The sequence below is a fragment of the Oncorhynchus gorbuscha genome, linkage group LG10, assembly GCF_021184085.1.
Source record: "Oncorhynchus gorbuscha isolate QuinsamMale2020 ecotype Even-year linkage group LG10, OgorEven_v1.0, whole genome shotgun sequence".
Lineage (NCBI taxonomy): Eukaryota > Metazoa > Chordata > Actinopteri > Salmoniformes > Salmonidae > Oncorhynchus > Oncorhynchus gorbuscha.
Genome location: NC_060182.1, coordinates 57,838,454 through 57,866,227, shown reverse-complemented (window position 1 = coordinate 57,866,227; position 27,774 = coordinate 57,838,454). Strand labels below are relative to the sequence as shown.

The 27,774-nt window shown below is 43.0% G+C and overlaps 1 protein-coding gene across 1 annotated transcript in view; it reads right to left on the bottom strand.

Annotated features, from left to right (window-relative positions):
- LOC124046276 (SH3 and cysteine-rich domain-containing protein-like) overlaps nucleotides 1-27,774 on the bottom strand; it is a 96,014-nt gene that overhangs the window by 57,566 nt on the left and 10,674 nt on the right. Inside the window, exons 3-5 of the mRNA XM_046366462.1 lie at nucleotides 9,141-9,274; nucleotides 4,090-4,171; nucleotides 3,665-3,771 (exon numbers count right to left, since the gene is read on the bottom strand). Coding sequence (XP_046222418.1) covers nucleotides 3,665-3,771; nucleotides 4,090-4,171; nucleotides 9,141-9,274 — 323 coding nt within the window. The remainder of the gene's footprint in view (nucleotides 1-3,664; nucleotides 3,772-4,089; nucleotides 4,172-9,140; nucleotides 9,275-27,774) is intronic.

Here is a 27,774-nt window from a genome sequence, read left to right as displayed (position 1 = left end):
ACCTGGCGATTTGACAGGAGTGCCGGAGGAATATCATGATCTGCGCACGGTCTTCAGTCGGTCCCGAGCCAACTCCCTTCCTCCTCACCGGTCGTATGATTGTAGTATTGATCTCCTTCCGGGGACCACTCCTCCTCGGGGTAGACTATACTCTCTGTCGGCTCCCGAACGTAAGGCTCTCGAGGATTATTTGTCTGTGTCTCTTGACGCCGGTACCATAGTGCCTTCTTCCTCTCCGGCCGGGGCGGGGTTCTTTTTTGTTAAGAAGAAGGACGGTACTCTGCGCCCTGCGTGGATTATCGAGGGCTGAATGACATAACGGTTAAGAATCGTTATCCGCTTCCCCTTATGTCATCAGCCTTCGAGATTCTGCAGGGAGCCAGGTGCTTTACTAAGTTGGACCTTCGTAACGCTTACCATCTCGTGCGCATCAGAGAGGGGGACGAGTGGAAAACGGCGTTTAACACTCCGTTAGGGCATTTTGAGTACCGGGTTCTGCCGTTTGGTCTCGCCAATGCGCCAGCTGTTTTTCAGGCATTAGTTAATGATGTTCTGAGAGACATGCTGAACATCTTTGTTTTTGTCTATCTTGACGATATCCTGATTTTTTCTCCGTCACTCGAGATTCATGTTCAGCACGTTCGACGTGTTCTACAGCGCCTTTTAGAGAATTGTCTCTACGTAAAGTCTGAGAAGTGCTCTTTTCATGTCTCCTCCGTTACTTTTCTCGGTTCCGTTATTTCCGCTGAAGGCATTCAGATGGATTCCGCTAAGGTCCAAGCTGTCAGTGATTGGCCCGTTCCAAGGTCACGTGTCGAGTTGCAGCGCTTTTTAGGTTTCGCTAATTTCTATCGGCGTTTCATTCGTAATTTCGGTCAAGTTGCTGCCCCTCTCACAGCTCTTACTTCTGTCAAGACGTGTTTTAAGTGGTCAGGTTCCGCCCAGGGAGCTTTTGATCTTCTAAAAGAACGTTTTACGTCCGCTCCTATCCTCGTTACTCCTGACGTCACTAGACAATTCATTGTCGAGGTTGACGCTTCAGAGGTAGGCGTGGGAGCCATTCTATCCCAGCGCTTCCAGTCTGACGATAAGGTTCATCCTTGCGCTTATTTTTCTCATCGCCTGTCGCCATCTGAGCGCAACTATGATGTGGGTAACCGTGAACTGCTCGCCATCCGCTTAGCCCTAGGCGAATGGCGACAGTGGTTGGAGGGGGCGACCGTTCCTTTTGTCGTTTGGACAGACCATAAGAACCTTGAGTACATCCGTTCTGCCAAACGACTTAATGCCCGTCAAGCTCGTTGGGCGTTGTTTTTCGCTCGTTTCGAGTTTGTGATTTCTTACCGTCCGGGTAGCAAGAACACCAAGCCTGATGCCTTATCCCGTCTGTTTAGTTCTTCTGTGGCTTCTACTGATCCCGAGGGATTCTTCCTTATGGGCGTGTTGTCGGGTTAACAGTCTGGGGAATTGAAAGACAGGTTAAGCAAGCACTCACGCACACTGCGTCGCCGCGCTTGTCCTAGTAACCTCCTTTTCGTTCCTGTTTCCACTCGTCTGGCTGTTCTTCAGTGGGCTCACTCTGCCAAGTTAGCTGGTCATCCCGGTGTTCGAGGCACTCTTGCGTCTATTCGCCAGCGCTTTTGGTGGCCGACTCAGGAGCGTGACACGCGCCGTTTCGTGGCTGCTTGTTCGGACTGCGCGCAGACTAAGTCGGGTAACTCTCCTCCTGCCGGTCGTCTCAGACCGCTCCCCATTCCTTCTCGACCATGGTCTCACATCGCCCTAGACTTCATTACCGGTCTGCCTTTGTCTGCGGGGAAGACTGTGATTCTTACGGTTGTCGATAGGTTCTCTAAGGCGGCACATTTCATTCCCCTCGCTAAACTTCCTTCCGCTAAGGAGACGGCACAAATCATTATCGAGAATGTATTCAGAATTCATGGCCTCCCGTTAGACGCCGTTTCAGACAGAGGCCCGCAATTCACGTCACAGTTTTGGAGGGAGTTCTGTCGTTTGATTGGTGCGTCCGTCAGTCTCTCTTCCGGGTTTCATCCCCAGTCTAACGGTCAAGCAGAGAGGGCCAATCAGACGATTGGTCGCATACTACGCAGCCTTTCTTTCAGAAACCCTGCGTCTTGGGCAGAACAGCTCCCCTGGGCAGAATACGCTCACAATTCGCTTCCTTCGTCTGCTACCGGGTTATCTCCGTTTCAGAGTAGTCTGGGTTACCAGCCTCCTCTGTTCTCATCCCAGCTTGCCGAGTCCAGCGTTCCCTCCGCTCAAGCGTTTGTCCAACGTTGTGAGCGCACCTGGAGGAGGGTGAGGTCTGCACTTTGCCGTTACAGGGCACAGACTGTGAGAGCCGCCAATAAACGCAGGATTAAGAGTCCAAGGTATTGTTGCGGCCAGAGAGTGTGGCTTTCCACTCGCAACCTTCCTCTTACGACAGCTTCTCGTAAGTTGACTCCGCGGTTCATTGGTCCGTTCCGTGTCTCCCAGGTCGTCAATCCTGTCGCTGTGCGACTGCTTCTTCCGCGACATCTTCGTCGCGTCCATCCTGTCTTCCATGTCTCCTGTGTCAAGCCCTTTCTTCGCACCCCGTTCGTCTTCCCTCCCCCTCCCGTCCTTGTCGAGCGCACCTATTTACAAGGTACATAAGATCATGGACATGCGTTCTCGGGACGGGGTCACCAATACTTAGTGGATTGGGAGGGTTACGGTCCTGAGGAGAGGAGTTGGGTTCCGTCTCGGGACGTGCTGGACCGTTCACTCATTGATGATTTCCTCCGTTGCCGCCAGGATTCCTCCTCGAGTGCGCCAGGAGGCGCTCGGTGAGTGGGGGGTACTGTCATGTTTTGTCATTTATTATCTTGTCTTGTCCCTGTGCTTCCCATTCTATTCGTTTCCCTCTGCTGGTCTTATTAGGTTCTTTCCCTCTTTCTATCCCTCTCTCTCCCCCTCCCTCTCTCACTCTCTCGCTCTCTCTTCTCTCTATCGTTCCGTTCCCGCTCCCAGCTGTTCCTATTCCCCTAATCAATCATTTAGTCTTCCCACACCTGTTCCCGATCCTTTCCCTGATTAGAGTCCCTATTTCTTCCTTTGTGTTCCGTTCCTGTCCTGTCGGTTCCTTGTCTAGAATTCACCGTGCTGTGTTTGTGTATCGCCCTGTCGTGTCGTGTTTTCCTCAGATGCTGCGTGGTGAGCAGGTGTCTGAGTCTGTCTGGTTCAAGTGCCTTCCCGAGGCAACCTGCTGTTCACCTGCTGTTCAAGATCGAGTCTCCAGTTTGTCCTCGTCATTTCGAGTGAAAGTTGTGTTTTTTGTTTGTATTTACTTTACTGGATTAAAGACTCTGTTTTCGCCAAGTCGCTTTTGGGTCCTCTTTCACCTGCATGACAAATATATTCCGCCACTGTGAGACTGTTGTCTTTATGGTCACGGCCTTATTATTGTATATCTTGGTTGCGTATGAACGAATGGGTTATAGAGCAAACAACGCAATTATCACAACAGGTTGTTATATGGCTTTTTAACTGGCTTGGCTTGGCTTCCTCAGTGATTTTACCCACACACTGCTACTGTTGATGGAGTAGTTTCCTAAATGACTGTCAGCTGTTGAGTTGCTGATGAGGTTGTTTCATTAATACATTGTGTTGTTGTTCTTACAGAGTTTCTGTGGGGGGACTCAAAGCCACTGGCCCTCTTGTTCTTCTGTGCCAGAGACGTCCCGAACCGGAGAGCTTCATACACAGGGTCCACTTTACTGCCACAAGCTGGGAGGAGACATTGAGAAAACCTATTTTCAGTCAAAGCAATCACACAACAAGAACCCCTACATGACAGTCTAGCTGTGTATCAATGTAACCTACTGTTCATGTTGTCCTTTTGAAAGGAATATAAAGTCCTTTGTCTTGTCTCAGTAAATGATGAAGGCATTTGCCGAAACGTGTTGGTTTCAACAACAAAATATACTTTTCTTAATAATTAAGGAAACTTACCAATAATAGCTGAGTATCTTCTGTTCATGCACATTGGTTTGTAGTGACACCTCTAGAGTATTGTCAAGGCAAAGGGAAAGAGAGTGCGCTTACCAATGGGCATGACTTCTTTGATGTAGCCAAACTGCTCCGTTATCAGCAGTGGGGAGCTGTAGTACCGTCGAAAGCCCTTTGGCTGTGGAGGGGGGAGGGAGAGGTTAAGAGAGGGCAGGAACATCATAGTGAGTGATGGATCGATACGTCAACAGACAGCACAGCACACCACCAGCAAAATACATTAGAGCCACTGCATAACCTGATTTCTCTGTTAAGTTTCCACATGCACTGTATTAATCAAATCAAATTGTATTTGTCTATACTGTACTTTAGTCTGGGTTTCAGAGTGTTTCTGCATTCAACCACGCAACATCATTGTTTGTCTTGACAATGAGTTGGCCAAAGCAGAGGAGCCATTTTAGACATATCCCAGGTGAGAAAAACTGGTTAAAACCTACCACTTCAGACCACTGTGACATGTCCTTCCTATTTCCCCCCCTAAACCACCTGCTGATCACTCTCCCTACATCAGCCATGCTAAACAATATTACCTAATGTTTAGTTTAAATTTCTTAATGAGGGTTGATTGAAGAAGTGCATCTGGACCCGAAGCAGATTAGTCCAGCATCAATTCTGTTATTTAAGTAGCTTGTGTACGGTTTGAACAAATAAGCTGGCCATATAGCAGATTTCATAGCCCGTATTCACAGAGTTTCAGAGTAGCAATGCTGATCACGGATCAGTTTAGAGCATAATCAATAAGATTATTTGGACAGGAGGGGGACCTGATCCTAAATCAGCACTCTTACTCTGAAACCCTTTTTGAATACAGCCCCAAAGTCATTAAGAAGATGTATACCAGTCTCTTTGCTGTTAAGTCCCGTCCCATTCCCCACATACCAGGTTCTTACAAGGACACTCCCCCAGACTATCATTTATCTAACCATGACATTTCTGTGTTTACTGCTTCCCATACAATCGATATTTCCCATCAGAGATGTGTCCCTCGTATATCCAGAAAAATGACAGTAGACAGCCTCAATTCTCTGAATCAGTATCTCACCCAAGAAAGAGTAATCTGAGGTAAGGATGGTAATGTCAGTGAAATACATGCTTGTATAAGACAAGTAGGTGGAATAACTAACCTTATACTGCAGTTGGCTAAATCAGGCTCACAGTGTTTCTTGTTTAGTCTTTTTTTAAATATATATATATATTTTTAACCCATTTTCTCCCCAATTTTGTGGTATCCAATTTGTAGTTACAGTCTTGTCCCCATCGCTGCAACTCCCGTACAGACTCGGGAGAGGCGAAGGTCGAGAGCCGCGCGTCTTCCAAAACACCCCGCCAAGTCGTACTGCTTCTTGCCACAATGCCTGCTTAACCCAGAAGACAGGCGCACCAATGTGTTGGAGGAAACACCGTACACCTTGTCAGCATGCATGTGCCCAGCCCGCCACAGGAGTCGCCAGATCACGATGGGACAAGGACATCCCGACCGGCCAAACCCTTCCCTAACACAGATGACGCTGGGCCAATTGAGCACCGCCTCAAGGGTCTCCCAGTTGCAGCTGGCTGCGACACAGCCTGGAATCGAACCAGAATCTGTAGTGACACAGCTAGCACTGCAGTGCCTTAGACTGCTGCACCACTCGGGAGGACTTGTTTCTTGGTAGTCTTAAACAAATCTACTTTGAAACAAAAGTATACACCTCACACATGGTTATGGGCTTAAAATAAGAAGACACCTGTACCATGTCAGATATAGAGTTGAAATGTATTACGTTTTGAGTTTGCATCCCAATATTACACTTTATATACATCACAGATGACTGAAATATAACAAAACCGCTTTACATAGAAGCACAGGATTTTCAGCAGGTTTTTAAAATAATGTTTATCATGGAATTATGAAAATATAAATATCATTCCATCTATGAGGCCACTAGGTCATTTGACTGCAGGAAAGGGCTACATCAGGTGTTTATCAATAACTACATTTATCAAAACAAGGAGATTCAACTCAGCATAATATACAGTGAAAGGTAATTTCCTTACTGGGATAATGATCTGACAATGAAATCTACTTGTATTGTGTTTCGGGTTTTTGGCAGCTACACAGACGATGCATTAGTCCTACAATTAGCACAATCATTCTGCCTCCACTGCACAAAGGAGGAGAGGCCTCCTTTTGATTGTTTACATTTTGCATGATCAACCATGTGTTCAAGCAATCTGCATAAGTAATCTGCCTTGATTGATTCTCAATGTGCCGCGGCTGATAACGAGAAGCTGAAATAAGCAACTCTCGAACTCTATAAGCACCTCTCAAGTGCAGCCCAATAGTCAGTTTCACTGTTATATTTTTATCTTCAACTCAAACATCACATCATGATATATATTTGGTTTCAAGATAGCCCCAAGCAGCAATGTATTCTCTTTTTACTCTGACCAAATGTTGTTGCCAAGAGAAATAAGCAGGGTTGTAGAAATACAACCTGCCAAGTTTAGAGAAACCTTAATTTAGAGGCGAGCCCCACTGGGAGTATATTCTCTTTTTATGCTTGACCCTTCAACCTCATTTTCCACTCCTGAAAGCTGATCCCTATCTCCACAAGGCTCATCCTCAAGGCATTGGGCAGCTCATGGAAGAAGAAAAAAGGAGGGCAAAGGGAACACGTGTCTCCCTGTATCCAATATATTCTCATGGTTCACAAGGTTCACTGAACCTCAGTTCAATCCTGATCATTTTCATTTAATCCTACCCAGTACTCCATTTAAACTCAGTAATGTCCAGTTATTCCCAATAATTCCCTGTCAATTCCAGTAAACTCCCTCCCATGCAGGCCAGGGACAACCTGGACTCTGGAGGAGTTAGTCACTGGAGAGCCAAGGCAATCACACATGACAGAACCTAACAAGCTGTATATTTTCTGCGTGGGACGTGTGATTCGATATGAATGACTTAAAAGCCCCTGTGTAGTCGTGACTGCCAGTTCCCTTGAGTACAGTGGACGACGGCGAAATGACGGATGGGTGTTCGTATTCTCTGCAACTACCCCCCCCCTCTCACAAACTGTATCCTTGATCATCCTGTTGCTGAATTCTTTTTACGAGCTGCCTATTGACGCAATATGGCAGCTGCAGTGGACTTTGAGGTCCACCATGATTATTCAATACTGTATTTGCAGTGCCACATTACTAATCTATCTTTTCTGTCTTTGTGATGAGTACATTAACCTCTGTGGAGTTGTGCCTCGCTGCACAATATTTTCCACACCATCTTTAATCTGGTATTCTGTTGGGACTTTTGAGACGAATATATGAACATGTGAATAATACTAAGCAATAGGCTTCGATCCCGATGGTGTACTTCTAACAGAATGGCATGTACTGTAGGGTGTCAATAAATGACAGATAATGAAAAGATGCCTCGAGGGTAGACCTATTGACTTTGGATTAATGCTTTATGCAGGGAGACATACTGTACTGTAGGCATGAAGAGAGGTTGATGGTGCTGATGATGACGTTATAATACAATATTTTCAATATGTTCTTTGGCTAGCTGGAGAGAACGCTGATGATTACTCTGATGATGTGTGATAGAACACAGTGTATGTATCTCTATGGATGATGACAGTGGTGTAATTGATGATGACATTGATGACGACAATAATGACGACACTGGTGATGATAATAATAATATATAATAATATATGCCATTTAGCATACGCTTTTATCCAAAGCGACTTACAGTCATGTGTGCATACATTCATGTCCATAGAGATACAGTATATACCATAGAGATACAGTACATACAGTATTATACTAGTATAGTACTAAATTTAGTTATATACTGAACAAAAATATAAATGCAACATGCAACAATTTAAACCGTGGAAAAAGTAAAGGGTTTTGAATACTTTCTGAAGACACTTAATAGAAACAAATACACTGAACAAAAATATAAATGTAACTTGCAACAATTTTGAAAATGTACTGAGTTACAGTTCATATAAGGAAATCAGTCTATTGAAATGAATTCATTAGGCCCTAATCTATGGATTTCACATGACTGGGAATACAGATATGCATCTGTTAGTCACAGACACCTTAAAAAAAGGTAGGAGCGTGGATCAGAAAACCAGTCAGTATCTGGTATTTGCCTCATGCAAGCGCGACACATCTCATTCGCAAAGAGCTGATCAGGCTGTTGATTGTGGCTTGTGGAATGTTGTACCACTCCTCTGTGCGAATTTGCTGGATATTGGTGGGAACTGGAACACGCTGTCGTACACGTCAATTCAGAGCATTCCCAACATGCTCAATGGGTGACGTGTCTGGTGAGTATGCAGGCCATGGAAGAACTGGGACATTTTCAGCTTACAGGAATTATGTAAAGATACTTGCGACATGGGGCTGTACATTAACATGCTGAAACACAAGGTGATGCGGGTGGCAGATGAATGGCACGACAATGGGCCTCAGGATCTCCTCATGGTACGTATGTGCATTAAAATTGCCAGCGATAAAATGCAATTGTGTTCATAGTCTGTAGCTTATGCCTGCCCATACCATAACTCCACCATGGGGTACTCTGTTCAGAACGTTGATATCAGCAAACCGCTCGCCCACACTGTGCCATACAGGTGGTTTGTGGTTGTCAGGCTGATTGGACGTACTGACAAATTCTCGGCTTATGGTAGAGAAATGAACAGTCTGGCAACAGCTCTGGTGGACATTGCTGCAGTCAGCATGCCAATTGCACGCTACCTCAAAACACGAGACATCTGTCGCATTGTGTTGTGTGACAACTGCACATTTTAGAGTGGCCTTATTGTCCCCAGCACAAGATGCACCTGTGTAATGATCATGCTGTTTAATCAGCTTCTTGATATGCCACGCCTGTCAGGTAAATGGATTATTTTGGCAAAGGAGAAATGCTCACTAAAAGGGATGTAAAACAATGTGTGCACAAAATTTGAGAGAAATAAGCTTGGGATATATTATATCAGCTCATGAAACATGGGACCAACATTTATTTACATGTTGCATTTATATTTTTGTTCAGTGTATATTTAATTTCATGACTATGTTAAGGCTCTTACCAGCTTGCCTTGGCAGCGTTGCGATCCCACTCCTTTCTCACACTTGTGGTGGATGCTCATCTTGCAGGCTTTGCAGCGAAGGCCATGCTTGGCTGTGTTGCCTGCCAGCATCACCACATGCTTGGAGGTGGTGCCTGTTGAAAACATTCATCTTTAATCTTTATGTGATGTACTCAGAAATTATTTGGCTGAAGTATCTACATTTTCCATTACACAGTTCATTCAGCAATTCCCATGGCAGAATAAAATTCCAAAACACAATTCATTCCGCATTTCCCATGACACAGTACAATTTCATGACTCAATTCACTCAGCATTTTTTATGACAGAAGAAAGGGGATTCAATCACAAATACAGTACCATGCCATGTCAAATCAAACTTTATTTATCACATGCGCTGAATACAACAAATGTAGACCTTACCGTGAAATACTTACTTACAAACTCTTAACCAACAGTGCAGTTCAAGAGGACTTAAGAAAATATTTACCAAATAAACGAAAGTATTTAAAAAATAATAATATAAAGTAACACAATAACATAACTATAACGAGGCTATATACAGGGGGTACTGGTTCCGAGTCAGTGTGCGGGGAAACAGTTTAATTTGTACATGTAGGAACGGGTGAAGTGACTGCATAGATAATAAACAGCAAGTAGCAGCACAAAACAAATGGAGGGGGGCGGGGTGTCAATATAAATAGTCCAGTGGCCATCTGATTAATTGTTCAGCAGTCTTATGGCTTGGGGGTAGAAGCTGTTAAGGAGCCTTTTGGTCCTAGACTTAGCTCTCCGGTACCGCTTGTCATGCAGTAGCAGAGAAAACAGTCTATGACTTGGGTCACTGGAGTCTCTGACAATTTTATGGTCATGATTGCTTTTACCTGCCTACATGCAGAGGAATTCAGGACAGGTTAGTTAACTATCATTCTGTTGTAATCAGTCATTGCTACTAAGTACTACTAAGACATTGCCCATTTGCAGTGCTGTCAATCTCAGCCACAGCAGCGTTCACCTTGAGAGTGCAGTGGACCAGACTTATCTAGACTTGTCCGTCTTGCTAAGGTAAATAAATCAAGTCTTCAATAAACAAAGGGAACAAATATGACCTCCCCCAAGCCCAAAACATTTACCCCAAACTTCCTTTATTAAACTTTGATTAAATTGGACCCAACTTAATCTAATACTATTCTCCTCAGTGTCTAGATGCGCTTCCATTCACATCCAAAATCGTTCCCCTAATCTGGCTACAACAAAAGAAATCCCCATGTGGAATTATACCTCCTGCCTCTGTGTCTAAACTGCAGTGTTTCATTGATGTTTGAGTCACAGACGTTGGCATAAATGAAGATTAATTAGGCTTAGTTGCGTTCGGGAGTTATGAAACAGACAGTGTGACTTTCTGTAAGCGAGAGAGAGAGAATTGTTTGGGTGAAGGAGCCCTGGTGATGATAGCAGATGCTTGGCACCATCTTTCTGACTCGCTTCCAAATTTTTATGAATGGTATTTTTTGGGTCGGGAATCAGCAGCACGCCTTGGCTGTCTGTAAATAGAGTTTTCTCCTGACATTTGCCACTGAGAACCTTATCACAGGGCTCTCATTTTCAACCTTTGACCCCTGGAATGTCAGAGCAGATGTCATGCCCTGACATTAGAGAGCCTTTTTATGTCTCTATTTGGTTTGGTCAGGGTGTGATCTGGGTGGGCATTCTATTTTATGTTTTCTATGTTTTTGTATTTCTATGTTTTGGCCGGGTATGGTTCTCAATCAGGGACAACTGTCTATCGTTGTCTCTGATTGGGAATCATACTTAGGCATCCTTTTCACCTTTTGTCATTGTGGGAAGTTATCTTTGTTAGGGGTACTATAGCCCTTGTAAGCGTTACGGTCGTTTCCTTGTTTTGTTGGTGACATTTTACAAAATAAAATAAAATGTACGCTCACCACGCTACACCTTGGTCTCATTCCGACAATGGCCGTGACAGCAGAGGGTTGTTTCAGCCTCACTGGGGTCAGTTAAACGTTCACACTTTATCTTTAGATTTAACATAGAGGGTTAGTACTTTTGAATGAAGATTAAATCCTTGCCACATATACCATTCCAATGACATGTGGCATGTGGCTGGCCAGAAAAACTGCAGTTAACTAACTACCACTGATTAAACTAAATGTCCTCAATATTTATTTATTTTATTTTTTCATTTCACCTTTATTTAACGAGGTAGAGAAGAGAAGGTAGAGGTTGAGAACAAGTTCAACAACTGTGACCTGGACAAGATAAAGCATAGCAATTCGACAAATACAACAACACAGTTACGCATGGAATAAACAAAACATAGTCAATAATATTAAATCAAATCAAATTTTATTTGTCACATACACATGGTTAGCAGATGTTAATGCGAGTGTAGCGAAATGCTTGTGCTTCTAGTTCCGACAATGCAGTAATAACCAACGAGTAATCTAACTAACAATTCCAAAACTACTACCTTATACACACAAGTGTAAAGGGATAAAGAATATGTACATATGTACATAAAGATATATGAATGAGTGATGGTACAGAGCGGCATAGGCAAGATGCAGTAGATGGTATCGAGTACAGTATATACATATGAGATGAGTATGTAAACAAAGTGGCATAGTTCAAAGTGGCTAGTGATACATGTATTACATAAAGATGCAGTAGATAGATAGAGTATAGAGTACAGTATATACGAAGACATATGAGATGAATAATGTAGGGTATGTAAACATTATATTAAGTAGCATTGTTTAAAGTGGCTAGTGATATATTTTACATCAATTCCCATTATTAAAGTGGCTGGAGTTGAGTCAGTGTGTTGGCAGCAGCCACTCAATGTTAGTGGTGGCTGTTTAACAGTCTGAGGGCCTTGAGATAGAAGCTGTTTTTCAGTCTCTCGGTCCCAGCTTTGATGCACCTGTACTGACCTCGCCTTCTGGATGATAGCGGGGTGAACAGGCAGTGGCTCGGGTGGTTGTTGTCCTTGATGATCTTTATGGCCTTCCTGTGACATCGGGTGGTGTAGGTGTCCTGGAGGGCAGGTAGTTTGCCCCCGGTGATGCGTTGTGCAGACCTCACTACCCTCTGGAGAGCCTTACGGTTGTGGGCGGAGTGACAAGCCAAATTTCTTCAGCCTCCTGAGGTTGAAGAGGCGCTGCTGCGCCTTCTTCACGATGCTGTCTGTGTGGATGGACCAAATCAGTTTGTCTGTGATGTGTATACCGAGGAACTTAAAACTTACTACCCTCTCCACTACTGTTCCATCGATGTGGATAGGGGGGTGCTCCCTCTGCTGTTTCCTGAAGTCCACAATCATCTCCTTAGTTTCGTTGACGTTGAGTGTGAGGTTATTTTACTGACACCACACTCCGAGGGCCCTCACCTCCTCCCTGTAGGCCGTCTCGTCGTTGTTGGTAATCAAGCCTACAACTGTTGTGTCGTCCGCAAACTTGATGATTGAGTTGGAGGCGTGCGTGGCCACGCAGTCGTGGGTGAACAGGGAGTACAGGAGAGGGCTCAGAACGCACCCTTGTGGGGCCCCCGTGTTGAGGATCAGCGGGGAGGAGATGTTGTTGCCTACCCTCACCACCTGGGGGCGGCCCGTCAGGAAGTCCAGTACCCAGTTGCACAGGGCGGGGTCGAGACCCAGGGTCGAGACCTATTTGGGCGGTAAGCAAATTGGAGTGGGTCTAGGGTGTCAGGTAGGGTGGAGGTGATATGGTCCTTGACTAGTCTCTCAAAGCACTTCATGATGACGGAAGTGAGTAGTCGTTTAGCTCAGTTACCTTAGCTTTCTTGGGAACAGGAACAATGATGGCCCTCTTGAAGCATGTGGGAAAAGCAGACTGGGATAGGGATTGATTGAATATGTCCGTGAACACACCAGCCAGCTGGTCTGCACATGCTCTGAGGGCGCGGCTGGGGATGCCGTCTGGGCCTGCAGCCTTGCGAGGGTTAACACGTTTAAATGTTTTACTCACCTCGGCTGCAGTGAAGGAGAGTCTGCATGTTTTGGTTGCGGGCCGTATCAGTGGCACTGTATTGTCCTCAAAGCGGGCAAAAAAGTTATTTAGTCTGCCTGGGAGCAAGACATCCTGGTCCGTGACTGGGCTGGTTTTCTTTTTGTAATCCGTGATTGACTGTAGACCCTGCCACATACCTTGTGTGTCTGAGTCGTTGAATTGCGATTCTACTTTGTCTCTATATTGATGCTTAGCTTGTTTGATTGCCTTGTGGAGGGAATAGCTACACTGTTTGTATTCGGTCATGTTTCCGGTCACCTTGCCCTGATTAAAAGCAGTGGTTCGCGCTTTCAGTTTCACGCGAATGCTGCCATCAATCCACGGTTTCTGGTTTGGGAATGTTTTAATCGTTGCTATGGGAACGACATCTTCAACGCACGTTCTAATGAACTCGCTCACCGAATCAGCGTATCCGTCAATGTTGTTGTTTGACGCAATACGAAACATATCCCAGTCCATGTGATGGAAGCAGTCTTGGAGTGTGGAATCAGATTGGTCGGACCAGCGTTGAACAGACCTCAGCGCGGGAGCTTCTTGTTTTAGTTTCTGTCTGTAGGCAGGGAGCAACAAAATTGAGTCGTGGTCAGCTTTTCCGAAAGGAGAGCGGGGGAAGCCCTTAATAATACAGTCAATAATACAGTAGAACAAAAGAAAATAAAAAGTCTACATACAGTGAGTGCAAATGAGGTAAGACAAGGGAGTTAAGGCAATAAATAGGCCATGGTGGTGAAGTAATTTCAATATAGCAATTAAACACTGGAATGGTACTGCAGAAGATGAATGTGCACGTAGAGATACTGTGGTGCAAAGGAGCAAGATAAATAAATAAATACAGTATGGGGATGAGGTAGGTAGATAAATGGGCTGTTCCACAGATGGGCTATGTACAGGTGCAGTGATCTGTGAGCTGCTCTGACAGCTGGTGCTTAAAGCTAGTGAGGGAGATATGAGTCTCCAGCTTCAGAGATTTTTGCAGTTCGTTCCAGTCATTGGCAGCAGAGAACTGGAAGGAAAGATGACTAAAGGTGGAATTGGCTTTGGAGGTGACCAATAAGATATACCTGCTGGAGCACGTGCTACGAGTGGGTGCTGCTCTGGTGACCAGTGAGCTGAGATAAGGTGGGGCTTTACCTAGCAGAGACTTGTAGATAACCTGTAGCCAGTGGGTTTGGCCAACCAACGAGAGCGTACAGGTCGCAATGGTGGGTAGTGTATGGGGCTTTGGTGACAAAACGGATGGCACTGTGATAGACTGCATCCAGTTTGTTGAGTAGAGTTTTGGAGGCTATTTTATAGATGACTGCACAGATGTTGAGGATCGGTAGGATGGTCAGTTTTACGAGGGTATGTTTGGCAGCATGAGTGAAGGATGCTTTGTTGCGATATAGGAAGGGGTCTGGATATTGTAGCCCAGAAGTGGGCTTCGGTGGTAGCACAGGAGCACTGTCCAGGCTAGCTTCAGGCTAATTCGTGCTTGCTTTGGGATGGAAACGCTAGCCAGGAGTGGTCACGCGGGATTGCGGTTAGCTAGTTGTAAAGATCTAGATGAAAATGTTCAGAGTTAACGGTCGGAATCCGGGGATATGGAGAGAAATAGGTACGTTATGCTCTGGTTTGAGTCACGTTGTTCGAACTGGCGAGAGCTTAGCTGATGACCGCTAGCAATGGTTTGCTAACTGATAGCTGGTAGGTAGTTAGCTGGCTAGCTTCAGTTGAGGGATTCCAGTTCCGAAATAAATAGAAATACTTCAGAAAAAAGCAGATCCACGCCACATTGTGTGAGGCGGATTGAAGGAGAGTATTTAGAAGTTGAGTTTTAGGAAAATATTTTTAAAAGATATGCAAAGAATAAAATAAAAAAAGATATATATATATATACAAGGGACACGACAGGACAAAAGACAAAGACTTCTGAATGCTACACCATCTTGGAATACTGGATTTGATTATCTGTTATCTGTGTCTATATTTCCATATCAACCCCTTTTCCTCCCTTTTCTGCCCATGTTATTGATTGGCTTTGTAGAGTAGACTTCACAATAGCATGTTCCTATGAAACCTAACTGATCATTAATTCCATCGGCAATGGTGATCACGTAATAATATGCAACATATGATTCTGTGATAGAAAAATTATGTAAATACCTGGGTTATTTGATATTAATGGTTAACAAATTAATATTGAACTAATTGAAAGACATTTCTGTCCTGTTAGTGTCTCCACTCTAGTTCCCTGGAGCTTATCTGGGCGTATGGTCACCAGAGATGCCTTGAGCTGACAAATTAGTTAAAGACTGCATTACATAAACAAGATGTGGTGGGTGTAACCGAGATAGAGATAGCCAGGAGGAGTTTAGAACAATTCCTAATTTTCTCTAAATCATCCTTGAATCTGGGAAACTAAGCCAGGGTGGGGTTAAGACAACAACCGACGTGCAGATAACGACAGGATGAATCCAGTGGCTTATGATGCTCCTTGGTCTGCATGAGGGGGGGTTGAACCAACCATGAATGAGCATTGTTAGTGTCAGCTATACATAGTACTGTTGCATTTGTGTAAATGTTTGGTTACTCGGTCCAACACTCAAGGGTGGGGGGGTCGACCAGCCTCATTATTGCAATAAATAATCAATATTAAATAAAGATGATTGTTTGAAGAAATGACCAAATCTCTTTCAGTACTTTCCACAACAAGCCCCACTGCCATTTGCCATTTGTCTGGCAAAACTATTTGCTTCCAGTAATTGATTAATCAATGAGCCTGTGCCCAGCCCAGACACTGTGTGTGTGTGTGAATATGTGAACACACAAAAGCCTGATCGATTCCTTCACATCGCACCAAGGCAGAGTGAGCCCTGGTTTGTTTGAGTTCTGTTAGTGTCCATGTTGACTTACTGCACAGCCATCATTCATAATTTACAGTGGAATCTGGATTAGCGGTGAGATGTCATACAGACCCAAATTACAGCAGTAAAACCTGATCCATAGGAGGAGAGCTGAATATACAGCTGATGTTTGGAGAGGCCCTGTCTAGGCTATACTGATGAGACTGTGTCTCTGCCCCCTGTCAAACTGAAATGATCCTTAACTAATGACTTGTTGACGTGACTCTCAACGCATCAGTGCTTGAATTGAGCTGGTGCACACCGGTATGGACTACATTGGCGTACCAGCACCTAAAATGTAGAACTCCAAGAGCAGGAATGAACAAAACTGCAAAGAGCAACAGCCATAGTTCCCATTAAAAAATGGTCATATAGGTACACAGTAAAAGCAGTAATTTCATACAAAGTTGTAAAGTACTGTCTATGAGCACCGACCTATAAAAAAGGTTAATGATGACGCAATTATCATCATAAATGACTTTTTTTCTTAACAGGTCATGAATGACTGAGCACACCTTCATATCCCCCATCCGTCCAAAACAACTTTAACCAGAGGGAAAAGATAGGTTCTTATCCTGCAGTCTGTCCTGTGTTGTTTGACTAAGCCTCATTAATAGACAACAACAGGAGTTGTTAGTGATACTGAGATGGAAACCAGAGGAATAGGATCCTTGTCAGATCACAATCAACAACAAGGCAACAAACAAACCAACAGCAACTGTAAACTAGAGGGGAACATGAGCCCTATAAACCTATACCTGTAGAGATTTTTTTCAAGCAAAGTCAGGTTATTGATAGTCTTGTACTCTACAGTTTTTTTTTTGTACTCTACAGTAGACTTCATAGGCCTGGTAACAAGGTTAGGTTACTGCTAATGTCAAATGTCAAGGTTACAACAAAGTGAACTCATACACAGGGTAGCCTAGTGGTTAGAGCGTTGGACTAGTAACCGAAAGGTTGCAAGTTCGAATCCCCGAGCTGACAAGGTACAAATCTGTCGTTCCGCCCTTGAACAGGCAGTTAACCCACTGTTCCTAGGCCGTCATTGAAAGTAAGAATTTGTTCTTAACTGACTTGCCTATAAAATTAAAATTAAATACTAGTATGACTTGGAAGGCATGGATTAATGTTTCTACTGCAATTACTGTGTAACCTTTCTGACTGTTTTTTAATAGGAACTATGACTGGCCTATATTATGATCACTGCAATATCTATCTGGATAGCTAAGAGTGGCTGATTGACAGCATAGCAAACCTGTGTAGCCACTTGGAGACAATGAAACAGTAATCATTAACGTCTCTTCCTGTTGAACACGGAACGAGGGAGAGCTTGGTTTGTTGTTTTTGAAAGTTTGTTGTTTTAAAAGTGTATTGAAAAGTTTCTTAGTAGCTAGCTATCTTTTGAGTTTGGATCCCGCAACCCGGTTGACATTAGTTGCTGGGACTGCTACTGCTGCTCTCTGTCCAGCACATGAGGTTAGTGGCACCTTAATTGGGGAGAACGGGCTCCATTCGTTCCATTCCAGCCATTATTATGAGCTGACCTCCCCTCAGCAGCCTCCACTGCTGTCCAGTGATCTTGCCGAACAAGGCCGGATCTGAGAAGCTGTTTGGTGTAGCTGCTAGCTAGCTGTTAGCTAGCTGCCTATCAAGCTAGCAGGGTTTTCATGAGGGGTTGAACGCAGCCCACGACGCGGTTAGCCATTGTGGCTGGGACCACGGATTGTCCCGGGTTTGTGGCTATGTAGATCCCTGCTGTTTATTGTTTTCAATCTTCCCTGCGACCTGACCTGTCTGGAACTGTGAGGAGTAACAGCGCAACCTACTTTGCTACCATGACAAAGACCAAAGCCGGCAGGAATACCATTGAGGACAGTGGAGTCTCTCTATCACAGGTGAAGGATCTTTAAAAAAATAATAAATAGTTCTACAAGCAGTTGTTACAACAACAAGAAAATAGCTTCAAGTGTTTTGTCCAAATACTGGTGGAGTCAACTAATAAAATAATGCACAACCTGACCAGAGAGGTCCAGGACCTGAAGAAATGTTTGCAGTTCTCCTAAGATGACAGCCATCTGTAAGTCATTGAGAGAGGACATCAGTTCTGTATGTGAATCCATGACAACAATGACAGAGAAATCAGATTATCTCGAGGTACAATCAAGGCAACACAACATGGTTGTGGACGGAATTGCAGAATCTCCACACGAGACCTGGATGGAGTCTGAGGACAAAGTGAGGGAAATTATCTCAGAGAAACTGAAGATGGACCACAGGAAGATTGAGGTAGAGCGCACCCACAGAACTGGAAAACCCACCACCGGCCCAGGTGACAGGTCCAGGCCGATAAGTGGTCAAGTTCCTGAGGTTCAAGGACAAGGTAGCTATTCTGGAAAGAGCCAAGAACATGAGAGGAACATACATCTTCTTCAATGAGGACTATCCTAAAGCTGTGCACCAGAAGAGAAAATAACTTATCCCAGCCATGAAAGCTGCGATAGTGTGTGGGGTCATTGCTTGAATCCGCTATGACAGGGTCATTGCACACCCTCCCTCCCAAAAGACTGGAAGGGATGATAGAGCCAAGCTTATGGGTTCGTAGCTTCAACCCGCAGCACACACACACCAACTGATTAATGGAATGTATATTTTGTTTTCTCTTTTCCATGTTATTTCTTTCTCTGATAAGATACACAGGAAAGGGCTGAAAATAGCCCATATTAATATATGTAGCCTTAGAAATAAGGCTACATGTATAGCATTCATATAATAGCCATTTCTGAGACTCACTTAGATAATTCATTTGATGATACAGAAGTAGCAATACAAGAATATAACATCTATAGAAGAGACAGACATGCTTATGGGGGAGGTGTTGCTGTATATATTCACAGCCATATCCCTGCAATGCTTAGAGAATATCTTAGTCAAGGGTGTTGTGGTTACAGGTGGTCACTTTGCACATCTAAAGCCTTTTCTTTTGGGATATTGCTTTAAGCCACCAAGAGCTTACAGTAGGTATCTAAATAATGTGTGTGAAATGCTTGATAGTGTGTATGTGATGTAAACAGAGAGGTCTACTTTCTTGGGGAACTGAATATTGACTGGTTTTCATCAAGCTATCTGCTGAAGAGGAAGCTTCTCAATGAAGCCAGTGCCTATAATCTGGTTAATCAACTACCAAGGTGTTTACAAACACTACAGGAACAAGATCATTCACATGTATCGATCGCAGTTTTACTAATACTGTAGAACCTTGTTCTAAAGCTGTATCCATACTCATTGGATGCAGTGGCTATATCCAGGAAAGCCAAAGTTCCAATAGGTGGGCCTAAAATAGTGCTGTGACTCTTATGTGGATGATGTTAAAGATATTTGCGGGTCTGATGTGATTAATAAGGAGCATCCAGGTGCTGCACTTGATGAATTGATGAAATTTCCTCTTCCAATTATTGATAAACATGCACCTGTTAAGAAACTGACTGTTAGAACTGTTCAGGCGCCATGGATTGATGAGGAGTTGAACAACTGTACGGTTGAAAGAGATGGGGCAAAAGGAGTGGCTAATAGGTCTAGCTGTACAAATAACTGGCTGATTTACTGCAAATTGAAAAATGATATGAGTAAACTCAACAAAAAGAAGAGGAAACTGTATTATGAAGCCAAGATCAATGATATAAAGAATGATGGAAAAAACGTTGGAGTAGTTTAAATGAAATTATGGGCAGAAAGACGGCTAATGAAGCCACTGAAACCCTTAACAAAGAGCTGCAGTCTGTTTTGGAATGGGTGGCCAGCAAATAAAATGGTCTTGAACATCTGTAAAATTAAGAGCATTGTATTTGGAACAAATCATTCCCTAAAATTATATCTCAGCTCAATCAGGTAATGAATGGTGTCGATGTTGAACAAGTTGATTATCTTGATTATTGTCCAGTCGTGTGGTCGAGTGCTGCAAGGAAAGACCTAGTTAAGTCGCAGCTGGCCCAGAACAAAGAAGCATGTATTGCTCTTCATTGAAATCAGAGGGCTAATATAAATACTATGCATGCCAGTCTCTCTTGGCTAAGAGTTGAGGAGAGATTGACCACATCATTTCTTCTTTTTATGAGAAACATGAATGTGTTGAAAATACCAATTTGTATGCATATTCAACTTACCCACAGCTCTGACACACACACTTATCCCATCAGACATGACACCATGGGGTCTTTTCACAGTCCCCAAATCCAGAGAAATTGGAAGAAAGCGTACAGTATTTTATAGAGCCATTATTGCATGGAACTCTGTTCCATCTCATATTGCACAAATGAACAGCACACCTGGTTTCAAAAGACAGATAAAGCGACACCTCACGGCACAACGCCTATCCCCTATTTAATCTAGATATTTTATGTGTATGTGTTGAAATGTTGTCTACGTGCGTCTTTTTTTAATTGATGTAGTTCTTTCCTTGAGCTGTTCTTGTCTATTAATGTTCTGTATTATGTAATGTTTCATGTGGACCCCAGCAAGAGTAGCTGCTGCTTTTGCAACAGCTAATGGGGATCCTTAAAAAAGACCAAATAATACCAAAGGTCAAATTAAACCCTTGTCACACAGTTGTTGAATGGGGGTGCTTTCACTGACTCATTGTGATAACATGGAAGAATGATGAGAACCCCTCACGCTGAATGAGATGAGTGCAGCTATAGAATGAGTCAGGGTGCCCAAGTGCCTAGACACTTCCATCTGACAAAAGCCATCCCCACTGCCCTTTCAGCTGGGTAATGACATACGGTGGTGAATAGTGGCTGGTGGGGTGATTTGGCAAGAAGCTTCTGATTATAACAGGAGAAGTGATGGCACCATGGCAACCGCAGTAATAGTTTGGACATGTGACAGACCTGAACCCTTTATTGTGACTTTCTGAACTTTTTTCGCATTTTGTTGAGTTACAAAGTGGAATTGAAATAGATTTGAGCCCTAGGACCATGCCTCAGGACTTCCTGGCATGTGGACTCCTTGCTGTCCCCAGTCCACCTGGCCGTGCTGCTGCTCCAGTTTCAACCTGCGGCTATAGAACACTGACCTGTTCACCGGACGTGCTACCTGTCCCAGACCCGCTGTTTTCAACTCTATAGAGACAGCAGGAGCGGTAGAGATACTCTTAATGATCGGCTATGAAAAGCCAACTGACATTTACTCCTGAGGAGCTGACCTGTTGCACCCTCGACAACTACTGTGATTATTATTATTTGACCATGCTGGTCATTTATGAACATTTGAACATCTTGGCCATGTTTTGTTATAATCTCCATCCGGCACAACCAGAAGAGGACTAGCCACCCCTCATAGCCTGGTTCCTCTCTAGGTTTCTTCCTAGATTTTGGCCTTTCTAGTGAGTTTTTCCTTGCCACTATGCTTCTACACCTGCATTGCTTGCTGTTTGTGGTTTTAGGCTGGGATTCTGTACAGCACTTTGAGATATCAGCTGATGTAAGGAGGGCTATATAAATACATTTGATTTGATTTAATTGTACATTCTTGTCATTGATCTACATACAAATAATATATCATGTCAAAGTGAAAAGAACATTCTATTAAAAAGAATAATATATATATATATTTTTTTAAATAGAATGTTCTTTTCACTTTGACATTATATAACATTATATAAAATAATATATAATAATATAATATAACAAAATAATATATAAGGTCAAAGTGAAAAGAACATTCTATTTAAAAAATATATATAATATATATATTTTTAAATAGAATGTTCCTTTCACTTTGACATTATATATGATTTTGTATGCATATATATATATATAGTACCAGTCAAAAGTTTGGACACACCTACTCATTCAAGGGGTTTTCTTCATTTACTATTTTCTACATTGTAGAATAATAGTGAAGACATCAAAACTATGAAATAACACATATGGAATCATGTAGTAACCAAATCTAAATATATTTGATATTTCATATTCTTCAAGGTAGCCACCCTTTGCCTTGATGACAGCTTTGCACAGACCTGGCATAGAACATTCGGGAGAAGCTTAGTAATGTTATTTACTCGAGCTCCGGGATAGGACAGTGTTTTTGCACCAGGAACAGTGCCATTTCTTACCATGGAGCTGCCCAAAATCACGGCTGGCGAGAAGGACGAGGAAATCTGCCCACTTCCATGCTTCACAGGATTCGGAGAACCCTTTAAGGACGGGTGAGAGGCAGGATAACTTGAGCCCATAGCTCCCAACGGTTGGTGCGGGCCTCTGACAGATGGAGAAGCTCCGCTCGATCCAGAGCAAGGACGGAAGGGGGCCTACGTCGACTTGGATATTGTAGAGGAAGGAGTAGGCACAGCGTTCGCAGACACAGGTACCCCTAGCGACGAAGGAGTAAGAAGATCAGGCTCCAGGGCGGCGAAACTATTTATTGTTTGTATCCGCTCCGGGCCTCTTGTTGGGAGTGTAGACTATTTTGCGTGAGGACGCTGTCTTCGGATTCCACAGCTCGTGACATGCAACCATAGTTAATTGGCATGCTCCTCTTGCTGTGCTCCTTCGACTCCATTATCACATGGGGGAGGAGAGGCAGGAGATGGCTCCCCTGGCATTGAACTCCGGGCAACACCGGCCTGTTGGACAATGACAAATGGCAAGGCAGAGATGCAGCCAACAAGCTTGAACTCCGTCCAGCTACCGGTGGCTTCCTTGACCTGCTTGATCAAGGAAGCCACTTCAATCGTCGGCAAGCAGACAATTGCTGCATTGGAACTTCGAGTGATCCAGCTTGTCCCAAAATGAAGCGTAGTAGATACAGCTCCTACAGCACTGGAACTGTTCATTTACTTCTCCAGACAAAGAGGGCTCCATTGCACAACACATCTGGGACTAACTTTTTTAGCTTGATGGCTAGCTAAGGTTAGCAGCAGGCTTAAACCTGCCTGTTAAGTGAGGTTCCGGGACAAAAGAATTGTGTTTCTAACTGTTAAAAGCTAATCGCATCGCAGAATCTATGCAAAAACATGTTTAGCATTTATATCTAACGAAGATTGGTTACCTTTAGTTAAAAACAACAAACCGAGTGTTTCCAGCATAGTGTTCAGCTGCGCACTGGGGTGGTTTTCAGGATAAAAATAAATGGGACGGAGCTAAGCACAGGCAAAATCCTATATGAAAACCTGCTTCGGTCTGCTTTACACAAGACACTGGAAGTGGAACCAAGAAGTGAATGTTTCTGAGTGGCTAAATTTCGACATAAATCTGCTTGAAAATCTTTGGCAAGATTTGAAAATGACCTTCTAGCCATGATCCTCAACACCATGACATAGCTTGAAGAATTTTGAAAAGAATTGCACAATACAGGTGTGCAAAGCTCTTATGAGACATACCCAAGAAAACTCACACCTGTAATCGCTGCCAAAGGTGTTTCTACCATGTATTGAATCAGGGGGTGAATACTTATCTAATCAAGGTATATCAGTGTTTTATTTGTCATTAACCTTTAAAAACATTTTTCTTCCAATTTGATATTATAGAATATTTTATGTAGATCGTTGACGAAAAAATGACAATTCAATCCATTTTAATCCCACTTTGTAACACAATAAAATATGAAGAAATCCAAGGAGGGTGTAGACTTACAGTAGGTAGCCAATAACCCAATGACCACTTTGACAGAACTACAGTGTTCCTTGACAGAGATGGGAGAACCTGCCAGAGAGTCCAGACGGAAGCCACTCTTGAGAAAAAAGCACATGACAGCAGGCCTGGAGATTGTAAAAAGACATGAGAAGGACTGAGCGCCAAAGGCAAAAGATTCTGTGTTCTGTTGAGACAAACATTTTTACTATTTGGTCTGAATTCAAAGCACTATGTCTGGGGGGAAAAAGGTAAGACTCATCACTTGTCTAACACTATCTCTACCGTGAAGCATGGTGGTGGAAGCATCATGCTATGGGGATGCTTTTCAGTGGCTGGGACTAGCAGACTGGTATAGATAGAGGGAACAATGAATGGAGCCAAATACAGGCAAATCCTTGATGAGATCCAAGACTGGAGTGAAGATTTATGTTCCAATGCGACAATGACCCCAAGCATACAGCCAAAGCAATGCTGGAATAGCTTCAGAACAAGAATGTAAAAGTCCTTGAATGAACCAGCCAAAGCCCAGACTTGAAAATCTGTGGAAAGATTTGAAGACTGCTGTTCACCGCCACTACCCATCTAACTTAACAGAGCTTGAGAAAGACCCCAAGGACGAATGGTAGAAAATCCCCAAATCCATATGTGCAAATCCATATGTGCACAACAGCCTACCCAAGATGACTTTAAGCTGTAATTGCTGCCAAAGGTGCTTCTAGAAAGTATTGACTCAGGAGTGTGAAACTTATGTAAATTCTGTATTTCATTTTCAATACATTTCCTAAAATATCTAAAAACATTTTGTCATTTTGTCATTATGGGAATTGTGTGTAGACTTGTGTTTAATACATTTTGAAATCAGGCTGTAACACAACAAAATGTGACTCACCACCTGGATTTGGTTTTATGAAGCCAAATTTGAAATTGTGTTTCTTACATTGGATAAAATTAGACTCAGTGCTACAAAATGGTATATCATACACTGCATTTGAGGAACAATGGGAAACTAATTCTGCTTTGAAAATTGCTACATTTGCAAACTCACTTTTGAGAAAATGGCCTTTGAATGTTTTGGTATCTAATGAAGAGCTCTAATTTGCCACCACCCATTCAGCATCATTCACCCCCTCTTAAGCTTTAGCCCCACCCGACTCGTTTCGCTCTGGCAACGTTTAGAGTGCACACTTGACGCTCTGGCCGATGATTTGTTTACCTCTGGATAACATGAAAACAGCCTAACCAGCTCTGCTGTCAACAATTTCATTACGATTTTTTACAGACGTTTACTGACACCAACCATATTCAACGGTTGTTGTACACTTTAGCTTAAGACGTGTAGCTAGCCATCGAGGTAAACAATGAACCTAGCTAGGTAAACAACGTGTAAGATCACACACGTCACATAACGTCGATGTTAGCTAACGAGCCAGCCATTTAACATTTAGCTAGTTAAACAACAATGAACATAGTGCCAATCATGTTGTTACTACCCTGCATGACTATGCTGGAGGCTAACCAGCCAGGTTCAATGTTAGCTAGCTAACTGTAGGCTCAAACTTGCAAAGAAAACGGATCTGGGATACAAATAATAACGTCATACACGTAACGTTAGCTAGGGAGCCAGCCAGCTAACGTTAGCTAGCTAACAGTACACTTTAGCTTAAATGTTCCAGAAGGCAATTTTGCCAAAAAAACACATTCTCATATAAAAAAAACTACATAAAAAAATGGCTCTCCTGTGAAGTTGTGACTTGCGACATTACACCTAGTTTCCTGAAATGGGTCACAAAAGTGTTCAACAAATGTAAATATATTTTAGGTTCTTCAAAGTAGCCACCCTTTGCCTTGATGACAGCTTTGCACACGTTTGGCATTCTCTCAACCAGCTTCACCTGGAATGCTTTTCCAACAGTCTTGAAGGAGTTCCCACATATGCTGAGCACTTGTTGGCTGTTTTTCCTTCACTCTGCAGTCCAACTCATCCTAAACCATCTCAACTGGGTTGAGGTCAGGTGATTGTGGAGGCCAGGTCATCTGATGGGGCACTCCATCACTCTCCTTCTTGGTCAAATAACCCTTACACAGCCTGAAGGTGTGTTGGGTCATTGTCCTGTTGAAAAACAAATTATAGTCCCACCAGTAAAGTACCCCCACACCATCACACCACCTCCTCCATGCTTCACAGTGGGAACTACACATGGGGAGATCATCCGTTCATATACTCTGTCTCACAAAGACAAGACGGTTGGAACCAAAAATCTCAAATTTGGACTCCAGGCCAAAGGACAGATTTCCACCGGTCTAATGTCCATTGCTCGTGTTTCTGGGCCCAAGCAAGTCTCTTCTTATTATTGGTGTCCTTTAGTAGTGGTTTCTTTGTAGAAATTAGACCATGGAGGTCTGATTTACGCAGTCTCCTCTGAACAGTTGATGTTGAGATGTGTGTTACTTGAACTTCTGAGGCTGGTAACTCTAATGAACTTATCCTCTGCAGCAGAGGTAACTCTAAGTCTTAATTTCCTGTGGCGGTCCTCATTACAGCCAGTTTGATCATAGCGCTTGATGGTTTTTGCGACTGCACTTGAAGAAACTTTAAAGTTCTTGAAATGTTCCAGATTGACTGACATAATTTAAAAAAAGTAATGATGGACTGTTGTTTCTCTTTTCTTATTTGAGCTGTTCTTGCCATAATATGGACTTGGTTTTTACCAAATAGGGCTATCTTCTGTATACCACCCCTACCTGAACTGATTGGCTCAAACGCATTAAGAAGGAAAGAAATTCCACAAATGAACTTTTAACAAGGCACGCCTGTTAATTGAAATGCATTCCAGGTGACTACCTCATTTAGCTGGTTGAGAGAATGCCAAGAGTGTGCAAAGCTGTCATCAAGGCAAAGGGTGGCTACTTTGAAGAATATCAAATATCAAATATATTTAGATTTGTTGAACACTTTTTTTGTGTTATTTCATAGTTTTGATGTCTTCAGAAAATAGTAAAAATAAAGAAAAAGCTTTGAATGAGTAGGTGTGTCCAAAGTTTTGACTGGTACTGTATTTATCACCCCAGAATGGCCGTTATTCCAGAAGCTCAATATTTTTTTCATGATGCATTTGTTGATGATCAATTAATTCGCACAAAACGTATAAACAAAAGCATTCACTGTGAAAGTTGATACATGTAGGCCCTTCATTTGCGCAGCACATTAAATGTATTGAATTCTATAAAACAAGACTTGTGACTGTCGAAGTTGTATAGAGCCTCACAATCATCACACACGACATAACACTGCTATCATCCTCTTTTACCACTTCACGAAATCTTTTCCAAATCTTACTTTTATAGCTCTCCTTTCTCTTTATTTTCAACTCTCCTTTTGCAGCTTTTGTTTTATTGAATTATTAAACTTCGATAATGTCCTTTTTTGCTTCCGTGGATTGACGGTAACTTTTTCTGCCCTTCCCAAAAGCATTATTTGGCAATTGGCTGTGTAGGCAATTTGGCGGAAATACAGTTAAACCCTGAAGTTTAGGCTTATGCAGTCATACCAGATAGCCTAAAGTAATGAAAGAAAAACCTCAATGGAGCCTATGTAAATTGCACAATAATGATACTTTTTAAAATACGTTTTTAAGGTATTGTTTCTCTTTATTCAACCCGTCTGCCACCCACCCGCCCTTTAGCCCCACAATATTTATTGACCCTAAACCCGTCTGCCCAGCGACTGCAGGTTATGAGGCAACCCGTGCATAATTGGCCTCCATACATGCCTTATAAGCTGTATAAAGTCTATTTGTTCAATACTCATTAACACAGGCATACACACATAGTTTACAGCTAGAAAATGATTCATATCGAGGCATTCAGTAAAAGCTGGATGATTATTTATCACCTCTTTTCAACTGTAAATTACTTTCCACCCTCTGTCACCCCCCTATAACTCTCCTATTCACTCCCCAGTAACAAGGTAGACATTTATTTAATAGGTAATTTGCAGCAAGGCCCTTTAATCAATAACCGAGTAATGTGCGGTGCTCAATCAGAGGCAACTAATCTGCTGTGGAGT